This window comes from Ascaphus truei, chromosome 2, assembly GCF_040206685.1.
Source record: "Ascaphus truei isolate aAscTru1 chromosome 2, aAscTru1.hap1, whole genome shotgun sequence".
NCBI lineage: Eukaryota > Metazoa > Chordata > Amphibia > Anura > Ascaphidae > Ascaphus > Ascaphus truei.
The window spans coordinates 117,767,033-117,789,467 of NC_134484.1; the positions used below are offsets into that span (position 1 = coordinate 117,767,033).

Sequence of the window (22,435 nt, forward strand, 5' to 3'; positions counted from 1 at the left end):
GGAATTATCACAGCATATCAAGCAGTCCTAAAAAATAAAATACACTTACAACTTTCAAAGGATTCGATTACAGCTACATGTATCTTATGTCGAAGAGTTGTGAAAAGGGTTGGACCAGGCATTCATCTCAACACCTCTGCATTAAGAGTTCACATAACACATCACCACCATAAAATGTAGCAGACAACCTTACATAGTCAGGGTAAAACAAACAAGGTTTGCAGTCAGACAACACAGTGTAATGTCACAGGTGGAGATAGAGACAATAGCTCACTGTCAGCACTGCAGACACACACCACCAACACTATCACTATTGTCTCATGGTGGTAATGAATTTGATGATGATTTTTATTTAGATGAATTCTGTGTAACTGGAATGATGATCAATAGCAGGGATGATGATGCTTCTGTGATTGCTAGTGCTAGCCTGCAAAGCAGCAGTTTGCTAACCAGACACCATGATGTCAGTGCTTCTGCTCCTATTAGTACAAACAGCCAGATATGCACCCCAATGCAACAGCAGCACCACCGTTTGGGAAGCATTTTAAAAGATGAACAAAATTCCATCACACCAATGACAGAGCTTTGGTTCTGAATAGTAATTCAGCTAAAATGCTTGTGCTGTTCAAACTTCTTGAATCTCAGGGGTTGAAACAGCTTATGCAAATTTCGGGGTCATATTGGACCATCCAAAGCATAAAAATTTATGCATACATGAAGGATATATTCGCCCGCATTGCTGTTCCCTGAATCTGCAAATGAAATTGTTTTTAAAACCTAAAAACATTATTTGTCAAAACAATCCTCGAGGTCCAGGACAAACCCTCTCATAGCCATGTCTGTATGTACAAGATTTACTAATTTATCCACCGCCAAGTGTCCCTCCCCATTTAAAAAATGGGTGCATATAGACTATACACGTATACTGTCCACAAGAGGTCCTCATGTGATAGACCCTGCATGTTATGTAATTTTTCCAAAAAACCTGTAGTATCACGTAACTATTATTTACATTATTGGTTGTAAATAGGTGTCGACAAAAGATGCTAAAGTCTTAAACAGAGAATCATTACCTTCTACAATTGGACAACCTGGTGAAAAAAAGTAAGTTTTTATGCACCTTATGCATATTTGCCAAAGGTATATACAATTGGTAGACTTTAATTGTTAAACAATTGTTTGAAGGTCTGTGATCCCTCCTCCCTGTTTCCAAGCTCACCCTGCCCACCTGTAAATAGCAAATATTGAGATGCAAATGTGAATGACCAGTCCATTAAGGCTTCTTTCTCTATTAGAGAGGTAAATAGAACATTTGCAGTGATAGTATTAGGACTTGCAGGAAAGAGGGCACACTTTGACATGATCTGCAAGCTTACAATGCTGTGACCAAACAATTTAACTAAATGACCCTCACTTACTGTATGAGAGAAAAACGGATACGTGTTTAACTACAGTATATGATTTGTCTGAGCTTACAGGGTTTAACGGGAAATGCTACACATAGAAAATCTTTATATGATTTTCCAAGACATCCATTAAATTAGTATCAAGGGCACTCTTCAAAACAGCATCTATGCTCATCTTGAACGATTGCCCCTTCACATTTTAGAATAAATTAATATATATAAGCAGGCTTTATAGACAGGCCTACAGCATGTTTGCATATTAATAATAAAAAAAACAAGCAGGCACTATATTAGAAAGTGATCTGTGCTGATTTGGAGATTAAATATTAAAGAAGCGGGAGTAGTGGAAATATGCCTCATTTTGTAATATTTACCAATGCTAAAAGAAAAAATAGTGTTTGGTGCACATTTAAAGTGAATACATTTTGCAGTACATTGTAAAGCTACAATAATATCATTGAGTAATTATCACCCTTTTCAGAGAATGAACAAACTGTATGGTATATAAAATATTGCCAAAGACTACATTTGTTGTTTGAATATTTTGGCGTACAGTACAGTATGCCTGTAACCTAATGTACTGTATATTGACTAATAATAATAATGAGATCCATAAATTACAATCCATGAAGTGATTCAAATACAGTTTTAGATATAAGGGCCATTTATCAACGTCTAAACTGGGGCAAACACATTTCGTAAAATTTATCAAGGACAAGCATTCCCGTTGAAACAAATGAGATTTTCATATACAGTATATACACAAAAGGGCCCCAGCACGCAAATATATACAATAGACAATTGTCAATTTGAATATGTCAATAAAGATATATTTGGCAAAATTTGTAGCAGCTGTACAATATACCCAAATGCAGGGTCTGGAGATCACATCTCGTTAAACAACAACTACAATAATGTGGAGGGAGAGGAGTGGTTGGGGGTGGAAAAAATTATTGTGTTTGATGATTTATTTAGAACTTAGAACTAACTAAAGAAAGAATCCATGAATCATGTGTGAGTAATATCTAATTTGAAATTAATTTTATATACAAATAGCAATCCAATTCATACTGCAGTTTGTAAAATAAAATTGCTTGATCTGAGGAAGAAAGAAGAAGCTTGTCTTACAATATCAATTGTTAGTCCAAATAAAAAATGTATCACCTAATACTGAAGTACTTATTTACTCTGCACTATCGCAACTGGACTAACACGGCTTATTAGCATAAAAGGTAATTTATAAAGTATATAGCGAAAGTACTTTTGAGCTAACCAAAGACTTTCTTTCCATACTTTATGAAAATCATACATAGTCACATTATTTTAACGTTGGCATCTAACATGCACAATGACAGAAACGTCTAATTTTAGAAACAGTAAAATATGTATGAAGGTGTTGTACACAAAGTAAATGTACTAATGATTTAGTGGTGCATTTCCTACTGTATTATTTAGGAATTAATTGCAGAAAAAGAACATTGTTTGAAGCCCTAAGTGGGCCCTTTTTCATTAAAAATGTAACCGTGGTGACAAATAGTACTGTAGTGTGAGAAAAATGTAAATGTAAGAAAATTAATTGTTTTAAGAATACAGTAGTTAATAGTACTTACACCAGAATAAAAAGGCTCACCAGACGCACAGATCACATCCTGCTCCTGGATCATCAATATATCTTTGGCTACGTGGAGTCGTACTTTGAAAGGATCTTGACTACCATCCTGCAGCAAACAAATTCCTGTCTTTGCCTTCAAGAAAAAGAGAAAAATGGCTTACATACGTTAACTAATTTGCTTAATACATTCCACAAATATAAAATATATAAAAAAAAAAATTACATTTGAAAGAAGGATTGTTTGCTATAATCAAGCTAAGCTAAAATAAGTTGGGGCACTTTCTTAATTGAGAATATGAATACTTCAGTATTTTGCTTTAAAAATAACAGTATACCACAGTACAATATAATGAACTTGTAATTATGTTTGGAAGAAAACCCACATATTATAGATGAAATAGAATCTTTAGGATGTCAACATTATAAACCTCTTTACTGCTGGAGGGTTCTGCAGTACCCCCTAGCTATGAATTGTTTAAGATATGTTTAATAGCTTTTAAAATGTTGCCATAAACAGCATGAAGCATTGAAGACAATCAGTTGGGAATATTACATTAAAACGTATTTGCCAGGGGCACATACAGTATACAGCATGAATGAGGAAATAGAGCTGCACTACTTATTACAGTATGTTGCAGTAATAAGGAGGGCTGTATTAAATGCACATTTTTATTTTCATTTCTTTTTCTCTAACATAGGTAACTACAGAAGGGTTTTATAACTAAAAATGAGACATGGGGAAATAGGAAAAGCAGATTGCAAAAGAATGACATTTAATAATTGATGTTTCTATCACACTGAAACTGTTCATAATATGTGCTTGATAATAGAGAAGCAAAGAAAATATGTCAAAGATCTTACAATAAGATTTTTGGTAAAAGACAAAACATGTGTCACAACTCATATTTCTGTACATTGTAACAGTGTTCATTCTTCACATATGCATTTGAGCATGACAGATGCATTGCACATTTTCACCAGTGTTGTTTTTTCATTACATTTGCAAAGTAGTGTTTATTTAATAAATAATCAAAGGCCACTTTATCAATTATGCTAAATATTACTGTATGTTGCCCAAAGAGCATATCTTTACCAGATAGCAGTTGTTTCCTGGCGTGCATATTAACAGCTACTACGCTGGACTTTCTCCAGAACAACGTGCCAGATTTTGCTGCAGTTGTAATCAGTATGAACTATAAGTATGATGGCACTCTGGATAACCTTGACAAGGAACTTCACCTTTCTCATCTTAGATTATGGGGCTTATTCTAGTAGCTCCGAATTATGACAAACCGCTTCTAAAGTGCACTTTAAAAGCAATGTTGCATGCTTTGTTATTCTGTAAGCCCTTCTCACATGTCCAAACTGTGCGAAAAGGGCTTTTTTAGAAGCGATTTCATTCTGGCTGTGCAAATCCGTGCGGAATGACCAAAGTAGCATTTTTTGAAAACTACAGCAGCTGTATTCTAGTAGCTTCAAAAAGTGCAAAAGGCTAATTCGCTTCTAACAACTCACATTTCTTTCTCGCCACGTCAAAGCAGGCGAGATGGGAATTGTAAGTTCTCTCCAAAAACTGAGATAGGGCTTTTGTGTGGTGGTGGTGGTGGTGGTGGTGGTGGTAGTAGTGGTACAGTTGTACTGGTGGTTGCGGCGGCGCGTTGTGTAAGAGGATACATTAGGAAGAAATGCTTGTGCTGAAAAAGGAACGCACTTGAGGTACCCTCAGAGATATGCTAATAGCTATATAAAGAATATTTAAATGAGTCACACCTCCAAAAATATATCCTAAAATATATCCTTAAGAACGATCAGTCTAAGGGCCCTTGTGATGAAGGGGATATTAGTGTCATATACAACAGGGTTATTAAGGGCAGCAGCTGTAGCATTGAACTAACTGTGCAGTTGAAAAGTGAAAAAGTGAAATGGTGCTCAGTCACACTATGACCACTATTGAATATTCAATGTTAAATCATTAAAGTCCGGAAATGCCTGTAATAACCCACATGAATAATCTAGGTATTAGCTGTTTGGGAGATTTATGCCTAGAGGTACCCACCACTGAACTGTATACTGCTGCGGCAGCTTTTATTCTTACTAATCACCGCCTTGTACCTGGCATGTTCCTGGAATGCCACACTGTTCACCCGGAGCATGCCGGGCTCCTTTTGCCTTCCCAGCCAGGCGCATGCCCGGCTGACGCATGGTTGATGTGTTAATTGATAATGGTTCAGGATTTACTAGGCTGCAATGCTTCGCGTGTCCGCCAGATGGCATAAATTCATGAATTGTAATGCAGTGTATATATATATACTGTATAACAACAACCCCTATAACCCCTAACATACAGTACTGTACACATACAGTACTGTATATGCACATCAATGATACTGTAGGCCGGCGGGGGCGAGATGTGTTTGCAGCAGAGAGAGAACCGCTGCTCTCTCTGCGCAAACATCGGCACATTAAAAATTATTTAAAATATATTTTTATTCATAGTGTAGATGTGCAGGGGGTCTCCGGAGCTGAACCACGTTGGTTTCAGGTCCGGGGTTCCCCTGCTCCCCGAGATACAGCCCCCTTTATGAGGTGCCGGTATCCCTCTGCATTTAAAGGTCCCGATCACGTGACCGCGACATGTAAACAAAGCAGAGGGATACCGGCACCCCCTAAAGGGGCCTGTATCTCGGGAAGCAGGGGGTCCCCGGACTTAAAACAAAAACGTTTCTGCTCCGGAGACCCTCTGCACATGTACAGTATAAATAAAACACATATATAAATAAACACTCGTTCCTTACCTTAGCGGCTATGTGCTATGGTAACGAAGCATCATTTCTGTATTTTAATAATATTGTACAGTGAGCAGGGGGTTCCCTGAGCCAGAAATTAATGCTATGGGGACCCCCTGCTCCTGCACAATATTATTAAAATACAGAAATGCTGCTTCATTACCATAGCTGATAGCCGCTAAGGCAATGAAGGGGTTAACCCACCGTGCCAGCTTTATTGTGGGTATCGGGGGTGGGTGAAGGGGGTATTTGGCCCTTGGTGTGAGTTTAGGACTTGCGGGGGGGTTGCGGCTGCACTTAACCCCTTCCCGGCCGCAGCAGTTAATACCGCTACGGTCATGAAGGGGTTACCCCCTCCCGCTACCCCCCCGCAAGCCCTAAACAACCATCGTTGGGGCTAATACCCCCTTCACCCTCTCCCGCTACCCAGAATAAAAAAAACTCACACACAGCAGCCGCCCATAAAATAAATAAATAAATCTAAATAAATGAATATAAATAAATACATTTAAAATACATTTTTATTCATAGTGTAGAAGTGCAGGGGGTCTCCGGAGCGGAACCACATTGGTTTCAGGTCTGGGGACCCCCTGCTCCCCGAGATACAGCCCCCTTTATGAGGTGCCGGTATCCCTCAGCATTTAAAGGTCCCGATCACGTGACTGCGGACTGTAAACAAAGCAGAGGGATACCGGCACCCCCTAAAGGGGCCTGTATCTCGGGGAGCAGGTGGTCCCCAGACCTAAAACCAAAGCGGTTCAGCTCCGGAGACCCCCTGCACATCTACACTATGAATAAAAATGTATTTTAAATGTATTTATATATATTCATTTATTTATTTAGATTTATTTATTAATTGTGCTGCTGCTGTGTGTGAATTTTTTTTATTGGGGGTAGTGGGGGTGGGTGAAGGGAGTATTAGCCCCAACGGTGGTTGTTTACGGCTTGCGGGGGGGTAGCGGGTGCACTTAACCCCTTCACGACCGTAGCGGTATTAACTGCTACGGTCGTGAAGGGGTTAAGTGCACCCGCAACCCCCCCGCAAGTCCTAAACTCACACCAAGGGCCAAACACCCCCTTCACCCACCCCCGATACCCACAATAAAAAAAATTCACGCACAGCAGCCCAACAATTAATAAATAAATCTAAATAAATAAATACATGCAGATAAATAAATATATATGTATATATATATATATATATACAGTATATATATATATATATATATATATATATATATATATATATATATATATTGTATATATACAGTATATATATATAATAACAATCTCTATACATATATACAGTATACTGTATATATATATATATATATATATATACTGTATATATATACTGTAAATATATATATATATATACACAGTATATACACACACATGATGAACCAATATACAAATAAATGTAGAAGGGTTATCAAAACCATACTGTCCTACAAATAACACTTCTCCATACAGACACACTACATTACAATGAATTTCCTTTAATAATCCTAACTGATCTTACAATCTAAATCATCAAATGACAATGAAAAACCTCACATTCCAATCAATACATTGCATTTACATTGTATTTATGATGCATAAAATCTATGCACCATATACATTCTGCAAATGAATGGGAACAATATCATTGCAAGCAAAATACAGATAACTCCAAACAAGTCAACTATTTTAACCAATCAAGTAAACAAAAATCAATATATAAGTACCAACCAGAAAACACAATTTAAAACCAAAGCTAACCCTTACAATACCAAGGATTACATCTATCTAATTGTAAAAAACATTATACTGTACACACATTGAAGCATTGCAATAAACAACATACAGTACAGTACATCCCCTGTAACTCCCTGCCTTGAGTGTAATCTGTTTAAAGCCCCCTCCCCCCTAATGTTTCTGTTAAATCTCTCTGCCTGTGTTGCTGTGAGTGCAGTTTATGTAAATGTGGGGAGGGGGAGTGGGTTATAACCCCACCTCCTTGACTGTGTTCTGTATAAAGCCCCCTCCCCTTAATGTTTCTGTTAATTCTCCCTGCCTGTATTGCTGTGAGTGCAGTGTATGTAAATGTGGGGAGGGGGGGGAGACCTGATGTGCATACTGTGAGGTCTAACCACCCTCACCCCCTACCCACATACCGTTACCCCCCCCCATCCTGGCCATGGCCCCTCCGCTTCTGCAAAACAGACACAAAAATTAAAACATCCAAAGTAATGTCCCCTAACCCCTTAATCACCATAGCGGTTATTAACCGCTACAGTCATTAAGGGGTTAACCCACCCTCACCCACCACTCGGGATGCCTACATACCCTTCCACACTAACCCCCCCCCCATGAGGCCTAACCACCCTCACCCAGTACCCACAAGGGAGGCCTACCCACATACCGTTGGGGAAACACCCCCCCCCCCCACCCCCAGTACCCACAATAAAAACAACAGTGACCCACAATAAACATCATTCTATTTATTAAATGCATTACCCACCCCCTGTGCCCCCCCATAAATACATGATTTATTATTTTACAAACACGGTTCATAACGCAGCCCCACGCGAGTCCCCGGTGGGCTGGCGGGGCATCTGGACAGACCTACAGGGTACCAGCAGCCCTTTTCAAACAGGTTCTGCAGGCCTGCTGGTGGATCCCGCCAGCACCATGGCCCCCAGGTGGTCTCCTTGGGACACCGTGGGCCACAATTGGGTCCCCACAGTAGGCCCAATGATGTCTGGGAGCCCCGGGTCAGACCCACAGGTGTCTGTGGGGCCTCGGGTGGTTCCCACGGGGGTCTGGGGAACTCACGGGTGCTCACTACGGGTCCGCGGTGCCCCCACAGAAGTGGGACCACACATCATCATTCATGCACCTACGGGTCGGCGGTGCCCCCACAGAAGTGGGACCACATAGCTTCATCCCCGCAGACTACGGGTCGGCGGTGCCCCCACAGAAGTGGGACCACACAGCTTCATCCCCGCATGTGTCACCCGTGGAACCACCAGCCTGGTACCCGTGAGATACCCGAGGTAGTCTCCAGAGGTCCCACGCGGAACCACGGAACAAACCCTGAATGTAAAAAAAATTAACCTGGCCTATACATTCAATACATACACCCCCCCCCCAACACCTACAGTACAATAATGTGCAAAATAACTATTATCCAGATATGGATTATAGATTAATTGCCCATCATTAAAAACATTAACTAGCATATTCAACTAAATAAAGTGCTAATGATCTCATCAATACGAAGTGTCCGTCGCCAGCAACATCCTTGTCTTGTCCACAAAATACATTGGCTCTTGTATACCATGTGACAGAGACTTGGGGGGGAAAAGGATGTGACGTACTACAGCCAATCAGAGTAGGGATGGAGTTCCCACGCTCTGATTGGCTCTAGTACCATGTGACAAGCTTTCAATTACGTCACATCCTTTTTCCCCCCAAGCCTCTGTCACTTGGTATACTAGAGCCAATCAGAGTAGGGATGGAGTTCCCACGCTCTGATTGGCTACCATACCATGAGAGGGCGGCCATGTGTCTTTTCATGACGTCATCTTAAAGGCAATTGAAGCAAAGCCATTCTGATTGGCTGTGCTTTCATTGCCTTTAAGTGACGTCATCATTTTTATTTTTATCGGCCAAAACACATGGTTTTCACGGCCCAATCAGGACCGTGGGAACCATGACGAAAAATGTGACGTCATTGGCCTTTAAAAGTCTATGTCGTCTCATTTTGAAGCCAGACGCCGCGGAGGAAGGACCTCCGGACAAGAAAGAAGACCAGGGCGTGGCCACAGATGGAAAGAAGACCCCGCCCCGCCCGGAAGAAGATTGAAGAAAGAAGAATACAGATGAAGATAAAGATGGATTACAAGTAGAAGACCCATGGATTGATTTGGATTTTTAGATTAATGTTTATTTTTTTGTATGGTTTATTATTTTATGGGTTCCTGTTCATGGATTGGTTCGTGAGTAAGCTGCGCAAAAGGAGTCGGTGGGGGCAAGTAATGGTAAGTGAACTAAAGAAATATATTTTATTTAACTTATTAATTTTTTTAAAAGCTTTTTTAACATGTGTATTTTTTTTTTTTTTGTGGTATATCATTTCTTGCCACTGTATGTATGTATGTATATATGTCTAGAGAGATATATACATACAGGGTAAGAAATGATGTTGTTTTAAAAGCTTGATTTATGTGTTTTAAATTAATTTGACTATGCAGCTATGCTTTATTGTGTTTAAAGTATTTTAAAATTAGATAGATGTAATTGTTGATATTGTATTTTGTGTTTGAGGAAGGTCAGGGCTAGCCTTGGTCTTAAAGTTTGTATATTTTTTCACATGCTGAATTGTTCTGCTCGAGGCGTGAATTAGTTAATTGCTTCATTGTTCGGGATGGACTGTCAATTGTTTAGGGATGTAAATAATGATTGCTAATTGATTTCTGTTTACTTGATTGGTTAAAATAGTTGACTTGTTTGGAAGTGTTTGTATTTTGCTTGCAATGATATTGTTAACATTCATTTGCAGAATGTATATGGTGCATAGATTATATGCATCATTTATATAATGTAAATGCAATGTATTGATTGGAATGTGAGGTTTTTCTTTGTCATTTGATGATTTAGATTGTAAGATCAGTTAGGATTATTAAAGGAAATTCATTGTAATGTAGTGTGTCTGTATGGAGAAGTGTTATTTGTACGACAGGATGGTTTTGATAACCCTTCTACATTTATTTGTGACAGCGTGACGTCGACCTGGTGCATGGGCTAGTCCCATAATATGCTTTGAATTCATTGAAAAAGTGTGAGTTGGCAATTGTCGTTGCATGGCAAATTAAACCTTTTTATCTGATTTTACACAAGGATCGGGCGCTTTTTCTTTTCTTCTTTTCTAATATATATGTATATGTTTATGTGTTTGTGTGTGTGTAAAAACTCCTTTTATATATATATATATAGAGAGAGAGAGAGAGAGAGACAGAGAGAGAGAGAGACAGAGAGAGAGAGAGACAGAGAGAGAGAGAGACAGAGAGAGAGAGAGACAGAGAGAGAGAGAGAGAGACAGAGAGAGAGAGAGACAGAGAGAGAGAGAGACAGAGAGAGAGAGAGAGACAGAGAGAGAGAGAGAGAGACAGAGAGAGAGAGAGACAGAGAGAGAGAGACAGAGAGAGAGAGAGACAGAGAGAGAGAGAGACAGAGAGAGAGAGAGACAGAGAGAGAGAGAGACAGAGAGAGAGAGAGACCGAGAGAGAGAGAGACAGAGAGAGAGAGAGACAGAGAGAGAGACAGAGAGAGAGACAGAGAGAGAGACAGAGAGAGAGACAGAGAGAGAGACAGAGAGAGAGACAGAGAGAGAGACAGAGAGAGAGAGAGAGAGACAGAGACAGAGACAGAGACAGAGACAGAGAGAGAGACAGAGAGAGAGAGAGAGACAGAGAGAGAGAGAGAGAGACAGAGAGAGAGAGAGAGACAGAGAGAGAGAGAGACAGAGAGACAACAGGCACTTCCAAGGCTTCTATTATTATTCAATAGAAATCAATAGTGAACCAGGTGTCCCACCAGGAGACAAGAACAGCACTCAATATATGATGCAAAAAAACTGTATTGGAAACATAAAACAGGTAAGTCCGACGTACAGGACCTTCCTCTGGGGCGTGCTGGAGAACACTGCCCAAGGAAGACATATATACCCATCACCAACCTGTGTGCGCAATTAAACCAGCTGTTTATAATTAAAATCGGGAGTGTTGTAGACGCATGGGAGCCCATCATCTCTGCGCATCAGCCTGGCCTCACTGCTCTTCTGTTTACATCCGGCTGTCAGATGCCTTACAAACCACGCATGCGCATTTGCGGGCGGAGCCAGTCAGCACACCAGCCTTTTACGGCGTCCCCCGTTGCCATGGCGACGTATACCAGAACGTCTTTAACCATGGGCAGAAGCAGACTGCAGCAGAGAGCAGGAGCACAGAACTGTGCGAATACAATGACGTCACCTCACCACTCATTACAAGCCCTGAAACATACAGTACATGAGAGTGCAAAGTTAAAAACACATTGAAGGTTAAAAAGCATATTCCAAGTGCATGGAATACATTAAATAACTACTGCTAACACAATCCTAATTCTAACATCACTATAGTAAGCTACCATAAACCACAATGACTATTGTTAAGCTAGAGGGGAAGGAGAGAAAAAATTAAATCAGATCAAGGGAAAAAGAACAAAAGAAAAAGAAAAGAAAAGAGGGACAAATGGGAAGGCAGAATAAAGCCAGTAGGGGTGAGAAAGCAGGGAATGCAAGCTAGACAGAAAGGGAAATATCAGTGGGATCCCCAACATGAACTCCTATAAATATCTCCCAGCTATAACACTGCTACTATTACAAAAATAACCCCAATTTGTAGTCCTCATTTAACCCTCTGGGTGCCATAGTGTCTAATTCATAAATGAGCTTCATTTCACAATTTTAGGAGCAGTTTCCCTCTGTCACCGCCACGAGTGGAGGTATGAGCTTGCAGAATAGGCATACACCGCAAGGTTGCGAAACTGTACTTAAAGTTTTTAAAGTGCCTCGCAACCAGTTGTAATTTGTGGTCTTCCAATCCTGTGTTGTCAGCCAGGGCCTTCCTAATGGCTGATCTATGGAGACAGATGCGCTCTTTTAGCATTCGCGTCGTTTTCCCGACATAGTATAGTCCACACGGGCAACGGATAAAGTAGATAACAAATCTACTTTCACAGTTCATATAGTCCCGGATTTGGCGTGTTTTACCGCTGTGAGGGTGTGTATACTGCTTGCCAAGTATGAAATATTGGCAGTTGGTACACCCATGACATTTGAATAGTCCTGGTTGCCTACTCAGCCAACTGGTGGGTTTACCGTATTTCTCCACCGGATCTGCTCGGGTTAATGAGTCGCCTATATTCCGCCCTCTTCTATAACAAAATAGTGGAGGACGCACAAAGTTCTTGCCTATAGTAGCATCATTGGCCAATATATTCCAATGTTGCTGTATCGACGTCTTGATCATCCCTGATGCAGTACTATACGTACTGGTGACATGAAACCTGTCCTGCTTCTGTGTATTTGAAGAGGGCAACAGGAGCTGGTCCCTAGGAACATCCTTGGCTTTCACAAGTGATGCATCAAGGTCCTTTCGATCATATCCCCTCTCCATAAAGCATTTATGCATTTTCAAAAGTGCTTGATCACGTTCCTTACTGTCACTAGTAATCCGGCACACTCTCAAGAACTGTGAGTAAGGTAATCCTTTCTTGAGAGGTATTGGATGATGGCTGGTAGCCAGGATAAGAGAGTTCTTATCAGTGTCCTTCTGATGTATTCTCCTCAGGAGTACTCCTTCGGCTATATAGACTTCCGTGTCCAGAAAAATAACCTTACTTGAACTATAGGTTAATGTAAACCGAATAATGGATGCGATTTGGTTCAAGTAGTCCACAAATGACAGCTGCTCTTCCTCAGTACCGTCCCACAGAAGGAAGACGTCATCAATGTAGCGCATGTATTCAACAATATGTTGTGTCAGAGGTGCGTCATTGAGGATGTGCGTCTGTTCATATTGGTGCATGAACAGGGGCCATATTAGACCACATAGCTGTACCCATCAACTGGAGATATAACTTATCCTCGAATTTGGTCCAGACCGGTCTTGTTGTCTCTGTAATTGTGCCGCCACATCCTCCAAGCCTTCCGTGTGTTCTATATTTGTATAAAGACTTGTGACATCCATTGTTACCAACAACATTGCACCTTGTAGCACTGGTACTTTGGCCAGAGATATGTAACTGTCATGCGCTCCTAGGCTAAAGTTGAATGAAGCACTGGTTGTGTAGGGCTGGTAGGAAAATGAGAGGATAAATAAAGACCACTATAAAAGTTGTGGCTCAGGGGCAAAACAGCAATCTTACCCCTGTCAGCTCATCCATCCTGGGTCCAATAGTTCCTCAGCAGTGAGTCCTACAGCGTGCATCCGGCAGAGAGGTCATGTGGAAGGGAGAGGTGCATCCAGAGCAACAGCAAAACAGCCCAATAACGTCACAATCCAAAATTGAACATCAAAGCTTTATTGGATACACACAGTGGACACAGCAGGCTGCAGCACAGCCTCCTCCTCTACATGTTTCACGCACACAGGCGCTTCATCTTGGAGTAAGGAGGGTGCCTGCAAACCCCATATTTAAAGCACAAAACCTCGTATTACCATCGCGAGAAAAAATTACCCAGGGGCTTCAGAATAAAAAATCAGCCTACAATTGGTCGCAGTAACCCTGACTTTTGTAAACGGTGGATCTGTATTCTTAATAAGTGTTCATTTGATTTAATGATTCAAGTCATAGAGCAAGCTACCAAGGAGCTCACTAAGATCAAGAGTGAGATTACAGTCATTGAAACTAAACATGAGTAGACCTTAGCCTCTGATGAGGACACCAGTTGGGTGGACAAATTACAAGTGACTGTTGATGCCTATAGGGAAGGCCTGATCAAGTATAAGAGGGACAAGCTGAAGCAAGTAGCCTCAGATTACAAGGAACGCCACATTTATAACTGGCTGCTGGGCATTGGTGAGACACCTCAAGGAAAGGCGGGCACGAGGAGGAATTACTCCAAGTCTAGACGGGCAGCTAACACTGGGAGTACATACAATACCAATGACACAGACCACTCAGATGGTCCAGAAGCCATGCCGGCTTCCGATCTGGAGAGGTGGTGGGGGGAACAAGATTTCTACCAAGGGATTCCAAGACAAGGGGAACACAGAGGGGGCGATCGCAGAGGAGATGATCTTCAATATCTCCACCCACCTTTTGTCTGAAGCAGAGAGAATGTTTTGAGCAAAGGTTTGTCGTTTATTCCTATACATACTCTAAACCCCTTTGACTGAGAGGTTGGCTTATACAAATTGAACAGAAGATTACGTTTAACAGAATTCTTTGGGAATAGCACCAACACAACACAGGATGTTGATCACCAGGAACCGACCATGCATCAATTCCATCAACCAAGCACCTTTGATCCACAGGTACATAACTTCAACATTTCAGCGTTTATCAGTCTGGTGGAAATGGACACCAAGAAGCGAGTGAGGAATTACAAGAGGAGCTTTACCAACTTCACGGGAGATGAACAACAGGCACTCAAGGCCCTCCATGATAACAAGGATATAATCATACGTGCTGCTGACAAGGGAGGCGGTACTGTAATCATGAACTACAGTCAATACCGTACAGAGGTCCTGCGACAACTGAACATCACCCATCATTATAAATCGTTGAATGGAGACCCTACAGCCGCCTACAAACGAGAGGTTGATGCGGTGATTCAAATGGGTGTTAACAATCTATGGATCACAGATGAGATTGGGAAATTTTTGGTACAAACTTACCCAATTATCCCGGTTCTTTACATCTTACTGAAGATTCATAAGTCGCTGACCAAACCTCCCGGGAGACCAATCATATCCGCGAGGGGGTGGATCTGTCACCCCATATCACAATTCCTTGATTTTTTTCTGCAACCTCTTGTAATGAAAATGCCCAGTTATATACGGGACACCACAGACTTCATTAACAGACTGGCCAAAGTACCAGTGCTACAATGTGCAATGTTGTTGGTAACAATGGATGTCACAAGTCTTTATACAAATATAGAACACACGGAAGGCTTGGAGGCTGTGGCGGCACAATTACAGAGACAACAAGACCGGTCTGGACCACCGACGGAGTTTCTATTACTTTTGATGAACAGTGTACTGTGTAAGAATTACTTTAAAATCGAGGATAAGTTCTATCTCCAGTTGATGGGTACAGCTATGTGGTCTAATATGGCCCCATCATACGCTAACCTGTTCCTGCACCAATATGAACAGACGCACATCCTCAATGACGCACCTCTGTCACAACATATTGTTGAAAACATGCGCTACATTGATGACGTCTTCCTTCTGTGGGACGGTACTGAGGAAGAGCTGCTGTCATTTGTGGACTACTTGAACCAAATCGCATCCACTATTCGGTTTCCATTAACCTATAGTACAAGTAAGGTTGTTTTTCTGGACACGGAAGTCTATATAGCCGAAGGAGTACTCCTGATGAGAATACATCAGAAGGACACTGATAAGAACTCTCTTATCCTGGCTACCAGCCATCATCCAATACCTCTCAAGAAAGGATTACCTTACTCACAGTTCTTGAGAGTGTACCGGATTACTAGTGACATTAAGGAACGTGATCAAACACTTTTGAAAATGCATAAACGCTTTATGGAGAGGGGATATGGTCAAAAGGACCTTGATGCATCACTTGTGAAAGCCAAGGATGTTCCTAGGGACCAGCTCCTGTTGACCTCTTCAAATACACAGAAGCAGGACAGGTTCCATGTCATCAGTACGTATAGTACTGCATCAGGGATGATCAAGACGTCGATACAGCAACATTGGAATATATTGGCCAATGATGCTACTATAGGCAAGAACTTTGTGCGTCCTCCACTATTTTGTTATAGAAGAGGGCGGAATATAGGCGACTCATTAACCCGAGCAGATCCGGTGGAGAAATACGGTAAACCCACCAGTTGGCTGAGTAGGCAACCAGGACTATTCAAATGTCATGGGTGTACCAACTGCCAATATCTCATACTTGGCAAGCAGTATACACACCCTCACAGCGGTAAAACACGCCAAATCCGGGACTATATGAACTGTGAAAGTAGATTTGTTATCTACTTTATCCATTGCCCGTGTGGACTATACTATGTCGGGAAAACAACGCGAATGCTAAAAGAGCGCATCTGTCTCCATAGATCAGCCATTAGGAAGGCCCTGGCTGACAACACAGGATTGGAAGACCACAAATTACAACTGGTTGCGAGGCACTTTAAAAACTTTAAGTACAGTCTCGCAACCTTGCGGTGTATGCCTATTCTGCAAGCTCATACCTCCACTCGTGGCGGTGACAGAGGGAATCTGCTCCTAAAATTGTGAAATGAAGCTCATTTATGAATTAGACACTATGGCACCCAGAGGGTTAAATGAGGACTTCAAATTGGGGTTCTTTTTGTAATAGTAGCAGTGTTATAGCTGGGAGATATTTATAGGAGTTCATGTTGGGGATCCCACTGATATTTCCCTTTCTGTGTAGCTTGCATTCCCTGCTTTCTCACCCCTACTGGCTTTATTCTGCCTTCCCCTTTGTCCCTCTCTTCTTTTCTTTTTCTTTTTCTTTTGTTCTTTTTCCCTTGATCTGATTTTATTTTTTCTCTCCTTCCCCTCTAGCTTAACAATAGTCACTGTGGTTTATGGTAGCTTACTATAGTGATGTTAGAATTAGGATTGTGTTAGCAGTAGTTATTTAATGTATTCCATGCATTTGGAATATGCTTTTTAACTTTGCACTCTCATGTACAGTATGTTTCAGGGCTTGTAATGAGTGGTGAGGTGACGTCATTGTATTCGCACAGTTCTGTGCTCCTGCTCTCTGCTGCAGTCTTCTTCTGCCTTCACTCCCATGGTTAAAGACGCTCCGGTATACGTCACCATGGCAACGGGGGACGCCGTAGAAGGCTGGTGTGCTGACTGGCTACGCCCGCGGACGCGCACGCGCGGTGTGTAAGGCATCTGACAGCCGGATGTAAACAGAAGGGCAGTGAAGCCGGGCTGATGCACAGAGATGATGGGGCTCCCATGCGTCTACAACACTCCCGATTTTAATTATAAACAGCTGGTTTTTGGTTGAGCACACAGGTTGGTGATGGGTATATATGTCTTCCTTGGGCAGTGTTCTCCAGCACGCCCCTGAGCAAGGTCCTATACAGGACCGAAACGTCTGACATATTTGTGCCTGTTTTATGTTTCCAATACAGTTTTTTGCATCATATCTTGAGTGCTTTTCTTGTCTCCTGGTGGGACACCTGGTTCAATATATATATATATACAGTGGCGACCAACTTTATTCTTACTTGGCTAGCTCCGCGAATTTCAGAAGATCCCGGTGATGTGCGGTTTTGTGTCGTTTTCTCCCGGGGTGTATAGCGTTATTTTCGCGGCTGTGATTTAAGCATTTTATTCCCGCTGGCTGCAATACTGCAATGCCGTGTAAAAACGCATGGGGGCGTTTGCGAGCTGTTGTCTCTGAAGTCTAATACCTTCGCGGTTCCATCTACAGTACACAGTCTGTGCGTGCGCGCGCAGTAATAGTAAAATTGCATATTTAATTTATTTTAAAGTACAGTACTGTAAATGCTCCGACCCTGTTGCGGTGAAGTGAGGGGGTTCCTAACATCTGGGGGAAAATGAATTTTAATTCTATGGTGAGTACTGTCTTGTTGCCGTATTATTTTGGTGGGGCTTTATTACACAATATACTGTACGGCCGGAAAACATCAGCATACAGTACAATATTATCCATCGAAATCCCCCCATTAGCCGTTTTCTTTACTGTACATTAAAACTTTTCTTTTTTTTTCCTCAGAAAAGAAAACGGCTAATGGGGGGATTTCGATGGATAATATTGTACTGTATGCTGATGTTTTCCGGCCGTACAGTATACTGTGTAATAAACCCGAATAAATAAAACTATGCATTTATTCTACATGTTCAGTATCGTTTCATTATGTGTCTTCCACAGTATACTGTACAGTGGTATACAGTGCCTAACATCTATGGGCAAAAATAATTTTATTCCTAGGTGCCCTAGAACAGAAGTTCCCACGCCAATTGCCCGTGAACTTGACCGCGGCCCTAAGTAGTTCCCATGCCAATTGCGCAAATATAATGTAAAATAACCCATTCTGTGGGTCTGAGCGGGTTGAAATTTACCTGGTCCTCATGCGGGAGGACCCTTGCCATAGTGGCAAAATATCAGCCTTGCACGACCCCCAGAACCGGAGGTACCAAAAGACAGTTTAAAAGCACATTACCAAAGTGGCTTTTTTTCTGCCATGCAAGTCAATGGCAGAAACCTGAACTTTAACATCACCCTGACTCTGTTCTGTTGCCACGAGAGGATCGCAATTTGACATGCAATCCTGCCGCAACTAGGACTACATGGTCACTGAATCTGAGCCCTCTTGGTCAAACAGAGCCGGAGTTGTGTGTTCCAGGTTTCTGCTCATTCTGACTTAGCCGGTTCAAAGCTTTCTCCGCCATTGCGCTCAATGGTAGGACCCTCCTCGCCGGCATGACCCTTTCTCGCCGCCATTACTGCTCGGACCCTGTTGGGGTCAAGTGAGGGGGTTCCTAACATCTAGGGGCAAAATGAATTTTATTTCTAGGTGCCCTAGAACAGAAGTTCCCACGCCAATTGACCTAGTTCCCACGCCAATTGCCGTAGTTCCTACGCCAATTGCGCGACCAGGCAGTTAAAAAACAGTGCAGCAAGCCTCTACATTTGTTACACTGGCAAAGGAGCAAATGGAAACAATGTGAGGCAATTCAACATGTTCTTTTATTGGTGGAGTCAGTACAAAAACATTTATTTACAATGTTGAAACATTTAAAGCGCACAGCAATTCTAACCATCAACACACAATAATACATTCTGCAGCCTTTATTAAATTCTTCTGCCACAAAACTTTTTGGTGCATGGGGCACAGGGAGTTAAAGTGACTTGCTTTTTATTTACTGTATTTGGGGGTTGTCTTTGGGGGTTTATTCATCAAATTATTATGATGAACTGCCTTTTGAAATTACAGTGCTGTTAACTATTTCAGCCACACATCTCCAGAGTTTTTAATCCCTCCCTAGCCAAGCGTCAATCGGCTGAGTCACCCTAGCCTACCATCCCCCTCTCTCCACTGGGTCGTTGATCTTCTGCATATTGCCATTGTGTTCTTAATCTGCCCATAGCCGAGCTACAAACACTCAGCACGCCTGCGTCTAATCACACCATCCCCAACCCTTAGAGGCCAGTTGTTTGAACGGTAATGCTTTCGAAAATCCCCTCTCGAATTTAAAATGTAAATCTGATGTGCACAGCACTGTGAGAATTGAGAGTACACTGATACAGTATTTCATCAGGGTGTGAAAATATTTGTCAGTCACTATGGTTTACAGTCGCATGTTTTTAATACAATACAGTACATTCTTTAATATCTTTAAAATAAAAATATATAAATCCTGTATATACAGTAAGTATAATGTAAAATAACCCATTAAGTGGGTCTGAGCGGGTTGAAATTTACCTGGTCCTCATGCGGGAGGACCCTTGCTATAGTGGCAAAATATCAGCCTTGCACGACCCCCGGAACCGGTGGTACCAAAAGACAGTTTAAAAGCACATTACCAAAGTGGCTTTTTTTCTGCCATGCAAGTCAATGGCAGAAACCTGAACTTTAACATCACCCTGACTCTGTTCTGTTGCCAGGAGAGGGTCGCAATTTGCCATGCAATCCTGCCGCAACTAGGACTACATGGTCACCGAATCTGAGCCCTCTAGGTCGAACAGAACCGGAGTTGTGGGTTCCAGGTTTCTGCTCATTCTGACTTAGCCGGTTCAAAGCTTTCTCCGCCATTGCGCTCAATGGTAGGACCCTCCTCGCCGGCATGACCCTTTCTTGTTGCCATTAGTGCTCGGACCCTGTTGGGGTCAAGTGAGGGGGTTCCTAACATCTAGGGGCAAAATGAATTTTATTTCTAGGTGCCCTAGAACAGAAGTTCCCACGCCAATTGACCTAGTTCCCATGCCAATTGCCGTAGTTCCTACGCCAATTGCGCGACCAGGCAGTAAAAAAACAGTGGAGCAAGCCTCTACATTTGTTACACTGGCAAAGGAGCAAATGGAAACAATGTGAGGCAATTCAACATGTTCTTTTATTGGTGGAGTCAGTACAAAAACATTTATTTACAAATACTGTACAATGTTGAAGCATTTTAAGTAACATCTCCTTTATTAAAGAAACCCAGTACTGTATACAGTACAGTACAGTGGGATGGTGTGCAACACTGTCAGTCAGACCTGCACCAGTTCAGTCCTAGAGGGCAGCAAACAGGGCAGGTTTTCAGGGCAACATTGAAAACCGTGCCTGTTTGCGGCCCTCAGGGACTGGAGTTGTGCATGTCCTGTGAAAAAAAACACACAACAACATCTCCTTTGTTTAAGTACAGCAGGTACTGTAGGGCAAAACATGTACAGTACAATACAGTTCAGCACAACAGTATGGTCTCACTGACAGTCCTCCACATTGTCCATCCATGGCCGATTCCTTGCATGGCGCAAAACGCCATTAATGCAGTCTCTTACGCCTTTCATTACAGGATCTGTAACTGTATAAAAGCGCCGCAATTCTTCCACAATGTTTTTCCTTAAATTGGCAGGAAGGGCCTTTTTTACGCGATTCCCATCGTAGTTCACTTTGAACACCCACTCGCAGTACAACGTGTAGGGAACATGGTGCTTAAAAATAATCAAGGCATACTTGTGGGGTACACCAGCACTCATCACCCTATACTTCTCCCTAAGCGCCGCTGTCAGATCGTGCAGGGTGATATCGGGCACTGTTTTGATGCGAGCAGGTGTAGGTCTTTTGGGAGCGGGTGTGCTTGTGGCGACGGGCGATGGTAGGATGTCTGGGAGGAAGCTTTCCTCCGGTCGTGGTCGCCGTGTTGTCTCCTGGCGTGGTCTTGACGGGGTTGTCATGTCCTCCTCAACGGCATACATGTACACTACATCTTGTGGTGGAGGGGGGGCGCTTGGTGATGGAAGGGGGTCGAAGGTCCCATTCATCACATCCATGTCACCCTCCTGCTCCGGCGTCGGGGAAACAGGGGCATTAGCACCGAGCAAATAATGTATGCCCGCAATGTCAGCCTCTATCTTCTCCATCCGTTGATCCATCCGTTGCTCCATTTGTAGCATCCGTTACTCCACATTTAGCATTGTCTCCAGAAGCAGATCTATCTTTGCCAGCACAATATAATTCCCGGGGAGATCCACACTTATCCCATTCAGCATCCGGTCCAACGAGCTGCTTCTTGTGCATGGCGTCTGGACATCTGGGGGGATGGGTGCAACGGAGGATGAGATGGGGGTTCCATGGACAGAAGCGGCATCGATGGAGAGTGGAGGAGGTGACCTGTGGATACCCTGTAGAGGAGAAGCGGTAGCGTCGAAGAGGGATGGAGAAGGTGACCTTTGGATTTCCGGGCGAGAAGCAGAGTCGTCTAAGAGCAAAGGAGAAAGTGACCCGTGGATTTCAGACGCGGCAGCGTCGTCAGATGGAACCGGAGAAGATGGGGGTGGAGAAGACGGGATGAAGATTTCCGGGACAGCTAAAGCAGAGTCGTCGAAGCATATGGGAGGAAGTGGTCTGCGGGTCCGATGGGTTGGCTGCCATTCGTTCTGCGTCGAGAGTACATCACGTATATCTTCTTCACATAATGAGGCTTACGTCTAAAAAAAACCTTAACCTTTGGGGTCAGCAGAAGGTTTTCTTTATTGGCCTTAGCCTGTCGCTTTTGCCTTGGCATGAAAACGGCAACCGTCTTTCGCTTTTTCAGCATGATAGGCACGGCAGAGGTGAGTGGGTTCTTGCATCCATAGAACCGGGGATGCTCCATGGAAGCAGGTGGCACAATGCAGTATAGTATCTGGAC

At 42.5% G+C, this 22,435-nt stretch overlaps 1 protein-coding gene across 2 annotated transcripts in view; it reads right to left on the bottom strand.

The window, feature by feature from the left end:
• The window catches only part of SNTG1 (syntrophin gamma 1), a 918,236-nt gene that overhangs the window by 323,352 nt on the left and 572,449 nt on the right, over positions 1–22,435 (bottom strand). For both annotated transcript variants that reach the window (XM_075584465.1, XM_075584466.1), the window contains one exon: positions 3,017–3,151. In XM_075584465.1, coding sequence (XP_075440580.1) covers positions 3,017–3,151 — 135 coding nt within the window. The remainder of the gene's footprint in view (positions 1–3,016; positions 3,152–22,435) is intronic.